We start from the raw sequence: 13482 nt of genomic DNA, 5'->3' as shown, positions 1-13482 counted from the left end.
GAGAGACCCTGAAATGCAGGGTGGCTAAATTAGATTAGCAGAAATGGTTTGTGGGGACAGGATTTCATGCAAATGTCCACAGGAGGATTTTTCCAGCCTCACCGGGCTAGAAAACTCAAATGCTCTGGGTCCTTTGGGAAATACTACCACTGTTCTCCTCTGACAGGCCCCCTAGGCTAGGCTTACCTAGTGTCCCTCTGACCAGCACATTCAGGCTCAGGTGGAGGAAACAGAGAGATGTCTCTTAAAGCCTTCCTCAGACTGTAGCAGTTCCTTCCCACTGACAACCTTGGTACCCGGTTCAGATGCCTGCATAGTGGAGGAAGAGGACCTGGCACCTCTAAGTGCTGGCCACCCTCCCTGTTCCTGGCGCCCATCCCCTGACTCACCCACACTTGGTACATAGAAATGAGCTCTTTTCTTTCCAGAAAGAAAATGGTTTATGTGCCTGAGCCTGTTTTAAGCTTGCAGGTACTAACAATATCTGACTTCTCCTACTGACTTTCTACTCTTACCAAGGTCCTGGAGGTCAGAGAGCTTTACATACAGCAAAAGTGAAAACATTTCCCTCTCATTTCTGAAAAGTCTCTTGTTGGACATGTAAGGGACACCCAATAAATACTGCAGTATTGCTCTTCCCTGCCCAACTTTAGAATCAACTGAGAGATTTTTTAAAAATGTAGGCAGAGGGTATTGCAGTTACCTGTAGCTGCATAACAAAACACCCTAAAAACTATGGCTTAAAGCAGTTTATGATTCTCTCTCATGATCCTGGGGCTTGACAGGATTCAGCTGGGCAGATCTTGCTTGGGGTTTCTCATGTGGTTGAAGTCCGATGTTGGCTGGGGCTCCAGTCACTTGAAGGCTTGACAGAGCTAGACATCTAAGCGGGCCACTCACAGAGCTGCAGTTTATGCTGGCTATAGTTGGGGATCCCATCTGGGAACATCAACAGGAATAACTACATAGGGCCTCTCCATGTGGCTTGGGTTTCTCACAATATGGTGGCTGATTCTAAGTGGGAGAATCCCAACAATGAAAATGCTAGGAGACAGGACGAGAAAGCTGCCAGGCTACACCTAGGACTGGCACAGCGTCGCTATGACATTCCCTGTTGGTCATAAAAGGAGCCCCAGGGCAAGTCCAGATACAGGGGACAGAAGAATAGGCTCCACCCCTTGACCTCTTAATGGGAACTAGCAAGTTCACACTGCAGAAGAGCTGATGGAAAAGGAGATAATACTCTGTCTATCTTAGGAAAATACAGTCTGCCACATAGGGTTATACACACCATCATTGTTTCTCTCGATAAAAGCTAGTATTGAAAATGCGGCTTATAGATGCAAGAAATTGGATTTGTTAATACTGAACAAAATGTGGCCAACATGCCTAAGCAGTCGCTGGCAGTGCCAGACCATTGCAGTTCTCCCCCGCAGGGCACTGCCCTTTGGCAGAGAGCAGAGCAGAAACAGGCATAGCAGTCTCCATGAGGAAAAGGGAGAAGCTGAACTGAGCATGCCTGTTTATTATTTCCGGTTTTACCATGAGAAAGTCATTTCTCCTTCCTTGGAGAGGAGCAAGCAAGGGGATGGAGAGGGGACAGAGGCAGTAAATACTACCTCAGGGAAGAATTATTCCCTTCCTAAAATCAATATTTGTTTTAAGATTATCGTAATTATTGTGTAAGGTACACATTACTGAGCTATTCGTCTATTTCTTCCCTACTCATCCTGATTTTAAGGGAAATTTTCATTTGACTTCACAAATTACGTTCAAATTGTAATGCCCTATATAAATCCAAATGCTTACTTTTATGATTTTATATTTCAACATTTCTAATATTTTAGACGCTGCGGTTTAGCCCAGGAGTACAGAAAGCAATTGCAAATGCAAATATCCTACAAGCAGCAGGCCCGGGAAGCTGAGAAGGAAGAGGAACGCCGAGAGATTGAAGCAGGGATAGCAGCAGACAAGATCTGCCAGGACAAGATCCAGGAGATCCTGACCACCCATCAAGTGCTGCCCCGAAACATTCACCCCATGCGGAGAGCTTGTCCAAATAGGCTTCCGCCATAGTTTCGTAAACATCAATATATTTTCCTATTTTTTATATTTTTGACTGCAGTATACTTGTATGCTCCTTTTAACTCATGGGTGAACAGTCCTTTGTTTCTCTGAGCCTGTATAATTTATTATACACACTTTTTTCCCAATTAAAACTTTGTTACTTTTTGGATTTCATAGACTAACAAATCTGATCAGATATCAAATAGATATCACCTAGTTATTTTCCTGAGTTCTCCCCTAGGCCTCCCTTTCTTGTTTTATTAGTAGCTACACTTTCTTCAGTTTGTCCACCCACAGGCTCATTTCCTCTTCTCTCCTTTCTCATATACAATCCACAATATGACAAGGCAGTTTTGCAGGCTGAGCTAGAACTGCCAACCAATTTTATTAACCCTCCTGTTTGGTCATTAAATATTTACTGAGGCCTACTATGTGCCAGGCATTATTCTAGAATCTGAAACTTCAGCAGTGAACAGGAAAAACTCCTTGCTCTTGTGGAGCATATATCCTGATGAAGGAAAACAGGCATTAATTGTTGATAAGTGCTGTAAAGCAGAAAATGGCAGGAGTGTTATTTTATTTTATATGTGATGGTCTTAAAAGCCCTCTCTGAGTAAAGACATCTGAATGCCCAGCCATGTGGTTATTCTGGGAGAAATATCCTAGACAGAGGAAACAGCCAGTGCAAGGGCCCTGAGGCAGAAGTCTGCTTAGTGCTTTTGGGACATAGCAGAGATGCCCCGGTGGCTAGGCTAGAGTGAGTGAGGAGAGAGGAGTAGAAGATTTAGTCAGAAAAGTAGTAGGGGCCGGATGAAGTAAGGGCTTGGAACTACGGGTAAAGACTGGCTTTTACTTGGCTATCGGAAGCTGTTAGAGGGTTTCGGCAGAGGAACAATATGATAAGATGTAAGAGAGTTGCTGGCTACAGTGTTGAGAATAGACTAGAGGGAGACAGAAACAGGGATGTCAGTTAAGAAGCGATGCAGTAATCCAGGTGAAAGGTGATGGTAGCGTGGTGACCCCTAATGATTCTCTCCTCGGGTATTCCCACTCTCCTGTAGTCCCCCTCCACACTGAATCAGGGGTGGCCTGTGTGACCAATAGAATTTACAGATGCCATAGGTGCAACTTCTAAGTCCAGGCCATGAAAGACACTACATACAGCTTCTGCCTGTATCTCTTGGATTGCTCTCTCCAGGGAAGTCAGCCTCCATGTAGTAAAGACACACAAGAAGCCTTCCAGAGAGGCCCATGTGGGGAGGCACTGAAGCCTCCTGCCAACAGGCAGCACCAACCTGCCAGCCATGTGAGCAAGCCACCTTGGAAGCCAATCCTACAGCCCAGCACTAGTTAAGCCATAAGCCGATGCAGCCCTGGCCAACATCTTTACTGCAATTTCATGCAGACTGAGACAGAATCCCAGAACCACAGAAACCATGAGAGATGAGAAATAGTTATTGTGGGGAAGCGGACTTGGCCCAGTGGTTAGGGCGTCCATCTACCACATGGGAGGTCCACAGTTCAAACCCTGGGCCTCCTTGACCCGTGTGGAGCTGGCCCACGCTCAGTGCTGATGAGCACAAGGAGTGCCGTGCCACGCAGGGGTGTCCCCCACATAGGGGAGCCCCACGCGCAAGGAGTGTGCCCTGTAAGGAGAGCCACCCAGCATGAAAGAAAGTGCAGCCTGCCCAGGAATGGTGCCGCACACATGGAGAGCTATCATAGCAAGATGACGCAACAAAAAGAAACACGGATTCCCGTGCCACTGACAACAACAGAAGCAGACAAAGAACACGCAGCAAATGGACACAGAGAACGAACAACCGGGGCGGGGCGGGGAAGGGGAAGGAAATAAATAAAATCTTAAAAAAAAATAGTTATTGTGGTTTTAGGCTGCTATGATTGGAGGTAATTGGCTAGGCAACAATAGATAACTAATACAAGTAGCTTGGATCAAGGAAGTATCTGGGCCACCATGAGAAAGGTCACATTCTGGCTATATTTGAAGGTAGAGCCAACTAGATTTACTCATGGATATATGTGTTGAATGTGGGGTGTGAAAGAAAGTCAAATATGACTCCATCCTTTTGGCCTGAGCAACAAACAGGTAAATTTCACCTGCTGCTGGGCAACAGTGGAAACCGCCTCTCAAGCTGTTAATCTTGAGGTTTTCTCAGCCAAATTTCAAAAGGATTTAGAAAGCTAGTGGGTAATTCTGGCCAATAATCTATTTGGGGTCCTACCTCTGGGTGCTGCTCTACAAAGCATTTTCGAATATTCCAGTGCTTCCCACAATGTGTTTGTGGTACACTAGTCTTTTGAGATGTTCTGTGAAAAATAAACTTGGAAAAGATTATGATTAGATCCCTTTCATACTGCACATTAAAATAAAGATGTTGAGAAACGATACTATAATGAAACCCAGTTACTTTTGTTTAGTCTTCTGTTACTCATACTCACTTGTTCCTGAGACCTAATTTTTAAAATCACATCTATTAAAATGCGGCACCTTTTGGGAAATGCTCATCTTTCTTCTTTGTCTTCACATTATTCATTATATCATTCCCATCATTCAGAGAAGTTTTCTGCAGAATACTCCTTTCTTGAAAAAGCAGTGCTTGGGCGGTGGACTTGGTCCAGTGGTTAGGGCGTCTGTCTACCACATGGGAGGTCCACGGTTCAAACCCCGGGCCTCCTTGACCTGTGTGGAGCTGGCCCACGCTCAGTGCTGATGCGCACAAGGAGTGCCCTGCCACGCAGGGGTGTCCCCCACATAGGGGAGCCCAACGCACAAGGAGTGCGCCCTGTAAGGAGAGCTGCCCATCGCGAAAGAAAGTGCAGCCTGCCCAGGAATGGTGCCACATACACGGAGAGCTGACACAACAAGATGACACAACAAAAAGAAACACAGATTCCCATGCCACTGACAACAACAGAAGCAGACAAAGAAGACACAGCAAATAGACACAGAGAACAGACAACCGGGGTGGGAGGGGGTGAGAGAAATAAATAAGTCTTTAAAAAAAAAACAGTGCTTTATTTCTAGTAGCTTGGGTCAATGTTCTTTATCATTTTAGTAAATTAATATATACTTTTAGACCCAATTTTTAACAGCCTTATTGAAGTATAATTTACATGCTATAATATTTGCCTATGGTATGTGATTTTTAAAATTTTTAGACTTTTCGTTTTGAAGTACTTTTCAATGTACTTGTAATTCAACAACAATTACAAAAATAATACAAACTCAAATAGAGAACTCCAGCATGTCCCTATCTTCCCAGATACCCAGATCCACCAATTTTGCCACCTTTGCCATATCGTTCTATTCATCAGTCTGTCAGTCCATCTGTCTATCCACATATCAATCCATTTTCTGAACACTTGAATGTAAGTTGTATACTTCGTGCTCCTTAATTCTATGTACATTTTCTAAGAACAGATATTCACTTATGTATCCTCCTACATGCAGTTATTAAGTTCAAGAAATTTAACATTTGATATAAAGCTTACAGTCTATATTCCAAGGCCTTCATATGTCCCAATATGAGCCTTTTCTTCTCCCTTGTTAGATCCTGTCCAGCTCATATTGTCTCTTTAATTGCTCTTTCTTTTATTGTGGGATCATATATACAACATAAACTTTCCTATCTCGACAACTCTCAAGCATACTATCCAGTAGGATTAATCCCATTCTGTATTTTGCTATCTTGTGGTTCCCTCACCACCTTTCTAAGACTTTCCCATCTCCCCAAACAGAAACCCTACACCCATTTTGCATTAACTCCTCATTTTCCCCACTCCCCACCCCTGGCAATTTGTACTCTAACTTCTGTCACTATGAGCTTGCATATTCTCCAATATTTTCTTTGTAGTTTCAGTGGGCTTAAATTTAACATTCTAAATGTCTAAAGATCCAGATTTTGTTGATACTAACTTAACTTCAATAGCTATGTTCCTATATCCTCTGCATCCCCCCACCTTTATGTAGTTCTTGTCACAAATTATATGTTTATACATTGAAAGTCCAAACCACTGATTTCTTATTACATCTTATGCATTTGCCTTTTAGATCCTGTAGGGAATGGTGACTAGTCAGTTGGTACTCAGAGGGGATTCTCAGAGATAGCAGTACTCTGGTATCTGATCTGGTATAGCTGGTACTCAGAGAGGCAGAGGGAACCTGCTGCCAAAGGAGGGACCTTTACTCGGTGACCAGAAGACACGAAAGAGCAAAATGCCTTTCATTTCAAGTGCTTGCTCACACATCAATCTGACTAACCTGCTCTTGGCTCCGGGTAGTTCCTCCCCCTGTCGGTCCTAGAATTGGTTTCCGTGTCCAGAGGCACAGCGAAAGCAGACACATGCCGTGGCCACTACTAGGCTGTGTACTCAGGATGTGAGGCTTTGAAAATTCTAGCCACCCAGCCAGGAAAGAGTATGCAAACCCATCATGCACCTTCAGGAGCCTTTTACTTGCTCGAGGCCAATCCCTGTGACTGCTGGAAGCTGAGACATGCCCTGTCCCGAGCTGGTTGCTGCAGAAATTGCCAGGTCTGGCTACCCCTGATGACTCATCCCCTGGCCCAAACTCCTGCCTGCCTCTGGTCTTGCATTGCTTCTTCCTCGACAGGGTTCTCTACCTCCTGTCTGGCAGCCCCTTCCTACTGGCCGTTTCATCCTCTGGGGCCTGTCTCTCAGCCCTGGCTTTATCCCATTTCAGCCTTGCTTGGGCCCTTTGGGCCTGAATAACCAGGAATCATAAAGAAGGCTCTATGGTCACTCTTTCACTCCAGCCATTGGTCTCCCCCTGCCCCTCCCCCCCAGAATAAATTTTAAAAATGTTTTCTGAGGACTTGTTCTGGGCAAAGCCTTATGCTAAATGCTTGGGATCATCAGAATTTTCTATGATTTGGTTCCTACTTCAAGGAACTCAGTGTCTAATCAGAAAAGACACACATGCACAAATAAATACATAAAAATGCTTGTTTTAGCTATGTGTTGTTGGGCAAATCGGAAGTTCTTTTCTGGCCTTACAGTGTTTTAAACTTCTCCCACCTCATTTCAGTACTGCCGCCACACAGGTTCCCAGCATCGCGCTCTTTACTGCTTAGGGATCCTTGGTCTGGAAAGGTGAGGAAGCCGGAGCCCTGGGGTGACCCTCCACCAACTGGCAGGAGTAAGGGGTTAAGAGCGCCAGCCTCCTTGCTTTGACAGTGTCATTCTGAGAGGCTTCTGCACAGTTCCTCAGAGGGCCCCGTGTGGAATGAGACCCACTTGCCCAAAGCAGTAGTTTCCCCCTTCCCTGTTCTACTCTCCTCACTGCCACGCTTCTGCTCTCTGGGACCACCTTCCAAATAAACTAACTGTCCTCAAGTCCTCTTCTCGGGGGAACCACAGGCAACATGTTTTCTCATCTATAAAGTGAAGGATTTGGACTAGACGCCTTCTCAGTTGCTTCAGCTCTAGAAGCACCTCATTTTTAGACAAGAAAAGTGAATTCCAGACAGTCCTGCCTGAGGACACACAGCTGATCCATGGCCAACCGGGCAGAGCCTAGTAGGAAAGTGTCTACAGAGTAATGTCAGACAAAAGCCCACATCACAGTGTTTGGAAGCACTGAGCAAATAACCTTTAACCTCTATCCAAATCACACGTCTTAGAACTTTATAGGAAAAAAACTGGCATTTGGAGGCAATTTAGGCTCTCAGGGCCCTTGTCCAGTTGACAACTTCACAGAGCTAAACTGAATCACTGCACCAGGTGATGAATTCTCTGCACTGGGTGTGATAAAATACCCTTTTCCAGTTATCTCCATGGCTTTTCTATATAGGAAGCTATTCTTTTTATTAGATGAAATGCTCATTTATATTCTGAGAAGCTATTTGACTGGTTTATGTAAGGTAATCAAAATATCAGAAGAATGGTTTATAGTAGGAAAAACATTTATGTCCATGTATAATTTATGGAATGTGCATATGTAAGTGTACTTGGTGGATTTGCACGAAAATGCTACATTAGCAAACATAATGGTTTGGAGAGAGACCACAAAGTGATGAAAATGGAGTAAAAATAGCTCCATGCTATATTTTGAGCAGCAAGTTTTTATAAAGGGCATATTGGTTGATTGAGTGCTTGGATAACAAATTGGATTTTGGTAAAAATGATGATGTTACATACTGGAACAAGTACTACACCAAGAGAGATTTCTTTGGGCTTCTGTTTCTTCATTAACAAAATTTTAAAAAGCTCATTAAATATTTGTCATGGGTTTTTAAACTCTAAAAGTTGACACCATTGATTTTACCTTGACTACATGTTGTGGAGAGGCAATAAAGAAGAATGACTAAAGGCTTCAGCTCTGTAATTAGACTGGTTTCAAATACCGTCTCTCCCACTTACCAGCCACAAGGCCTCAGCAAGTTTCTTAACCTCCCAGGTCTCAGTTTTCTCACCTCTAAAATGGGTATAATAATAACAGTACTTCCCTCAAAGCATTTTCATTAGAATCTAATGGGTAGACGCACATAAAAAGCAAGAGGATGATGGCTAGAACATGGTAAGCCCAATATTAAGTTTAGTTGTCATTACTGATCTTTTAAATTTGAACTGAAAGGTAGACAGGAAGATCAATCTGGAATGTGGGATCATCAGAATGACTCAAGAAATGAGGTGCTGTTCATAAGTTTATAAAGTAAGTAAAATAACTGCTAACAAAGTGCTGCCAACTAGAGGGCTTGCTAGATTTTCTTTCGTCACTAGGTAGAGTCACCTGTTATTAGCACAATGATAATCTACATGTAAATAGAAGGTGTGATGGTTAGGCTATTGTGTCAATTCAACCAGGTAATTGTGCCCAGTTGTTGGGTCAAGCAATCACTGGGCTAACTGTAATACCAGGGCATTTATGAACTTTAGTCACCATTGACCACAGCGGTAAATCAAAGATAGCGGGTTATAGTTACATCAGTCAGGGAGATTGCCATCAGCAGTGAGTGACACTTAACCCAATCAGTTGAATCCCTTAAAAGGGGAAATGATTCCAGCATTGAGAGAGAATTTGCCAGCTCTTCTTTTGACAGCCAACATCTCCCAGAACTCATGAAGAACCTTCACTGAACTTTCATTGCAGCCCCTGGTTGCAGCCTGCCTGAGGAACCTGGACTTGTGCATCCCCACCGCTGTGTGAGAGACTCTTATAGAATCGCATACTATTTTTTTTTTTTAAGATTTATTTATTTCTTTCTCTCTCCTTCCCCTTCCCCTCCACCCCGGTTGTCTGTTCTCTGTGTCTATATGCTGCTGTGTCTTCTTCTTTGTCCGCTTCTGTTGTTGTAAGTGGCACGAGAATCTGTGTTTCTTTTTGTTGCATCATCTTGCTGTGTCAGCTCTCCGTGTGTGCAGCGCCATTCCTGGGCAGGCTGCACTTTCTTTCGTGCTGGGCGGCTCTCCTTATGGTGCGCACTCCTTGCGCATGGGGCTCCCCTACCTGGGGGACAACCCTGCATGGCAGGGCACTCCTTGCGTGCATCAGCACCGCGCATGGGCCAGCTCCACACGGGTCAAGGAGGCCCAGGGTTTAAACCGCGGCCTCCCATGTGGTAGACGGACGCCCTAACCACTGGGCCAAGTCTGCTTCCCAGAATCGCGTACTGTTGACAGATATCTCTTGTTGATTCTGTTTCTCTAGAGATCCCTGACTAATACAGAAGCCAATAAGGTTAGTGAATATACTTTGTTCTTTTAAGTAGCTTAAGTATAGTCTCTCATCTTTTTTATGAAATCATAACAGGCAGGTAGGGCAGGGAAATTTTCCCAACTTTACAATTGTGCCTATCTGGAAAACTGGCATGGGGAGTCATTCAACTGTGGGCTGCATTAAATGAAGTAGAAGTCACCAATTAAAGAAGGTGATTGTCCTATTGTGTTCTGCTCTGGAATGCATTTATTTAACTCTGAGTATCTTATTTTAATACAAACCTGGCAAAATGAGGTCTAAGATGAGTCCATGATGAAGGGTCTGGGGTGAATGGACAAACTGTTGTTTACCTGGAGAACAAATGGCAAGGGACATGATAGTAGTCTCCAAATATTAGATTTAGCATGCAAAGCTGCGGAAGCTAGAACCATGAACAGTGGATTGCTTTTCCAGATTTTTTTAAAAGTAATTTTTCTTTTAAGATTTATTTTATTTATTTATTTCTCCTGACCCCTTGTTGTTTTTCACTTGCTGTGTTTGTTCTTCTTCCTTGTTTCTTTAGGAGGCATGGGCACTCAGGACCTTTGATGTGGGAGGGAGGTGCCTAATTGTTTGAGTCACCCCCACTCCCTGCTTTGTTGTGCCTCTCATTATGTTTTTTTCTTCTTATGTCTCTTGTTGTGTCAGCTTGCTGCACCTACCTGTTGTGCCAGCTTGCTGTCTTCTTTAGGAGGCACTGGGATCTGAACCTCCTGTGTGGTAGGCAGGAGCCCAGTAGCCTGAGTCACATCCACTTCCCTAAAAGTAAATTCTTAATGGAAGTACAATAGACAGAGGGAAAATGTATACAATCATACTGCAGAGTTTGAAGAATTTTCACAAAGTTGAATACACTGACTAACCCAGAAGCACACGGAAGCCCCTTGTGCCCTCTCTGGTTATCCTCCCCCAAGAGTAATCACTTAGCTGATTTCTAAAAAGTTTTGCCTGATTTTGAATATTTTATAAAAGGAACCTCACAGCATTCAGCTTCCATTTCTGACTTCTTTTGCTCATTATAATGTCCCTGAGACTCACACATGCTGTTGCATGTAGCAAACTTGGTTTTTCCCACTGTATATAGTATTCTCCATTCTACTGTGAATGGGCATTTGGGTTATTTCCGGTTTGGGGCCATTATGGATAGAAGAATCTTGTACATGTCATTTACTGAACATAAGTATGCACTTCTGTTGGGTAAATATCTAGGCGTGGAATTGCTGAATCTCAGGGCACACGTACATTGTTTTAGAAGATACTAAATAGTATTTCAAAGTGATTGTTCAAGTTTGCCTTCTTACCAACCTTATATGAGTTGCTACACATCCTCACCAATACTTGCTTGCCTGTCTTTTTCATTTTACCCATTTTGGTGGGTGTATAGAGTTACTTCATGGGAGTTTCAATTTTATTTCCATGATGAGTAATAATGTTGAGCATCTTTTCTGTGTGTTAGACATTTTGCTCATCCTGTATGCGAAGTGTTGTGCAAATCTTTTATTCATTTTTCTACTGGGTTGTCTTTTTCTTTTCTTTTTTTATGTTTTTTGTTTTGTTTTGTTTTTTCTTTTCTTTTTCTTTTTGACTTTAGCATTTGTTGATATAGTCTGGAAACGGGTCCTTTATAAAATATCTGTGTTGCCAATATCTTCTCATTGAGATAGATTTTAGCCTCATATAAAGCTGCCCCAAAACAGAATGAATCTACCATGGAAAGACTTCAAAGAGAGACTGGATGGCCACTTACTAGGAATAGTTAAGAATCCAGTGGTGGCCAGATGGCTAGATACTGATGCCCTTATATATGTAACATAATTAATCAAATATACAGCTGCATAGTATTCCCTCATGTGAATACACCATAGTTTGTTTATCCATTCATCTGTTGATGGACACCTGGGTTGTTTCCAACTTTGGGCAATCATGAATAATTCCACTGTGAACATCAGTGTGCAGAAGTCTGTTCGCGTCACTGCTCTCAGTTCTTCTAGGTATATAACCAGTAGTGGTATTGCCGGGTCCCATGGTTGCATTGTGGCCTAAAATGTAGTCTATCCTGGAGACAGATCCATGGGCACTTGCGAAGAATGTATAACCCACTGAATTTGGGTAAAACATTCTGTATAATTCTATTGGGTCTAACTTGTATTTATCATATTTTTCAAGTTCTCTGTTTCCTTGTTGATTCTGTCTAGTTCTATCTAATGAGGTGAGTGGTGTGTTGAAGTCTCCAGCTATTATTGTAGAGATGTCTATTCCTCCTTTCAGTTTTGCCAGAATGTGCCTCATGTATTTTGGGGCTCCCTGGTTAGGTGCGTAGATATTTATGACGGTTCTATCTTCCTGGTGGATTGTCCCTTTTATTAATATGTAATGGTCTTATGTATCTCTTATAACTTTTTTGCATTTAAAGTCTGTTTTGTCCAATATTAGTATAGCTACTCCTGCTGATTTTTGGTTACTCTTTGTGTGGACTATCTTTTTCCAACCATTCACTTTCAGCTGGTTTTTATCCCTGTGTCTAAGGCGAGTCTCTTGTAAGCAGCATATGGATAGCTCATGTTTTTCTTTTAACCATTATGTCAGCCTATATCTTTTGATTGAGGATTTTAATCCACTCACATTGTATGATATTACTGTAAGTGTATTATTTACTTCCACCATTTTATTCTTTGGTTTTTATATGTCATAGCTTATTTTCATCTGTGCTTTTATTCTTTTGGTTACCCTTTCTGCTAGCCTTTCTTCTATACTCTCCTCTAAGCTTGGTTTTTTCTTTCAGGCTCTAAAGCTTTAATATTTCCTACAAAGGTGGATTCTTTTTTACAAACTCACCTAATAGACCTACACCAGTAAAAATATTAGATTAGTAATAAAAAATAATCTTCCCACAAAGAAAGCCCAGTCCCAGGTGGCATCCCTGGTGAATTATATCAAATGTTTAAGAAAGAAGTAACACCAACCCCCCACAAACTCTTTTGGAAAATAGAACAGGAGGGACTATGAACTTTCCAATTCATTTTATGTGTCTAATATTCTCCTGATACCAGACACACACAAAGGTAACACAACAGACCAATATACCTCATCAACACATTGGTAAAAATTCTTAACATATTCACAACTGAAAACAAATTATATGATACACCATATTAATAGAATAAAGCCACATGTTCATCTCAATAGGTGCAGAAAAAGCATTTGACAAAATTGAATACCTATTCTCAATAAACTAGGACTAAAAAGGTACTTCTTTATCTTGAAAAATACCTAAAAGATAATATCATACTTTTTGGTGAAAGAATGAATGTTTTCTCTTTAAATTAGAAATAAATTAAGAATGTCTACTCTTACTACTTCCACTCGATATCTATTGGATATTGCACTAACCAGAGAAATCAAGAAAGAAAAAGATATAAAGAGGCACCCAGATTGGAAAGGAAGAAATAAAACTGTCTCTGTTTCCAAATGACATGATCTTGACTGTAGAAAATCCATCGGAATCTACTAGAAGTAATACGTGATTTAGCAAGAACACAGGCTACAAGATTAATACACAAAAATCATGTGTATGGAGAGCAGGTGTACCTCAGTGGTTGAGTGCCTGCTTCACATGTACAAGGTCCTGGTTTCAATCCCTGGTGCCTCCTAAAAAAATAAAATATATTTCTATATAT

At 42.1% G+C, this 13482-nt stretch overlaps 1 protein-coding gene across 4 annotated transcripts in view; it reads left to right on the top strand.

Moving 5' to 3' along the window:
- CFAP53 (cilia and flagella associated protein 53) overlaps nucleotides 1–4474 on the top strand; it is a 77431-nt gene extending 72957 nt beyond the window's left edge. For all 4 annotated transcript variants that reach the window (XM_004461369.5, XM_004461370.5, XM_023589642.3 and 1 more), the window contains one exon: nucleotides 1848–4474. In XM_004461369.5, coding sequence (XP_004461426.1) covers nucleotides 1848–2076 — 229 coding nt within the window. In that variant the 3' untranslated portion in view covers nucleotides 2077–4474. The remainder of the gene's footprint in view (nucleotides 1–1847) is intronic.
- The last annotated feature ends 9008 nt before the right edge of the window (nucleotides 4475–13482 follow it).

Source organism: Dasypus novemcinctus, chromosome 16 (genome assembly GCF_030445035.2).
Source record: "Dasypus novemcinctus isolate mDasNov1 chromosome 16, mDasNov1.1.hap2, whole genome shotgun sequence".
Classification (NCBI taxonomy): Eukaryota; Metazoa; Chordata; class Mammalia; order Cingulata; family Dasypodidae; genus Dasypus; species Dasypus novemcinctus.
The sequence above is the reverse complement of the archived record's forward strand: the minus strand, read 5'-3'. Positions and strand labels throughout refer to the sequence as shown.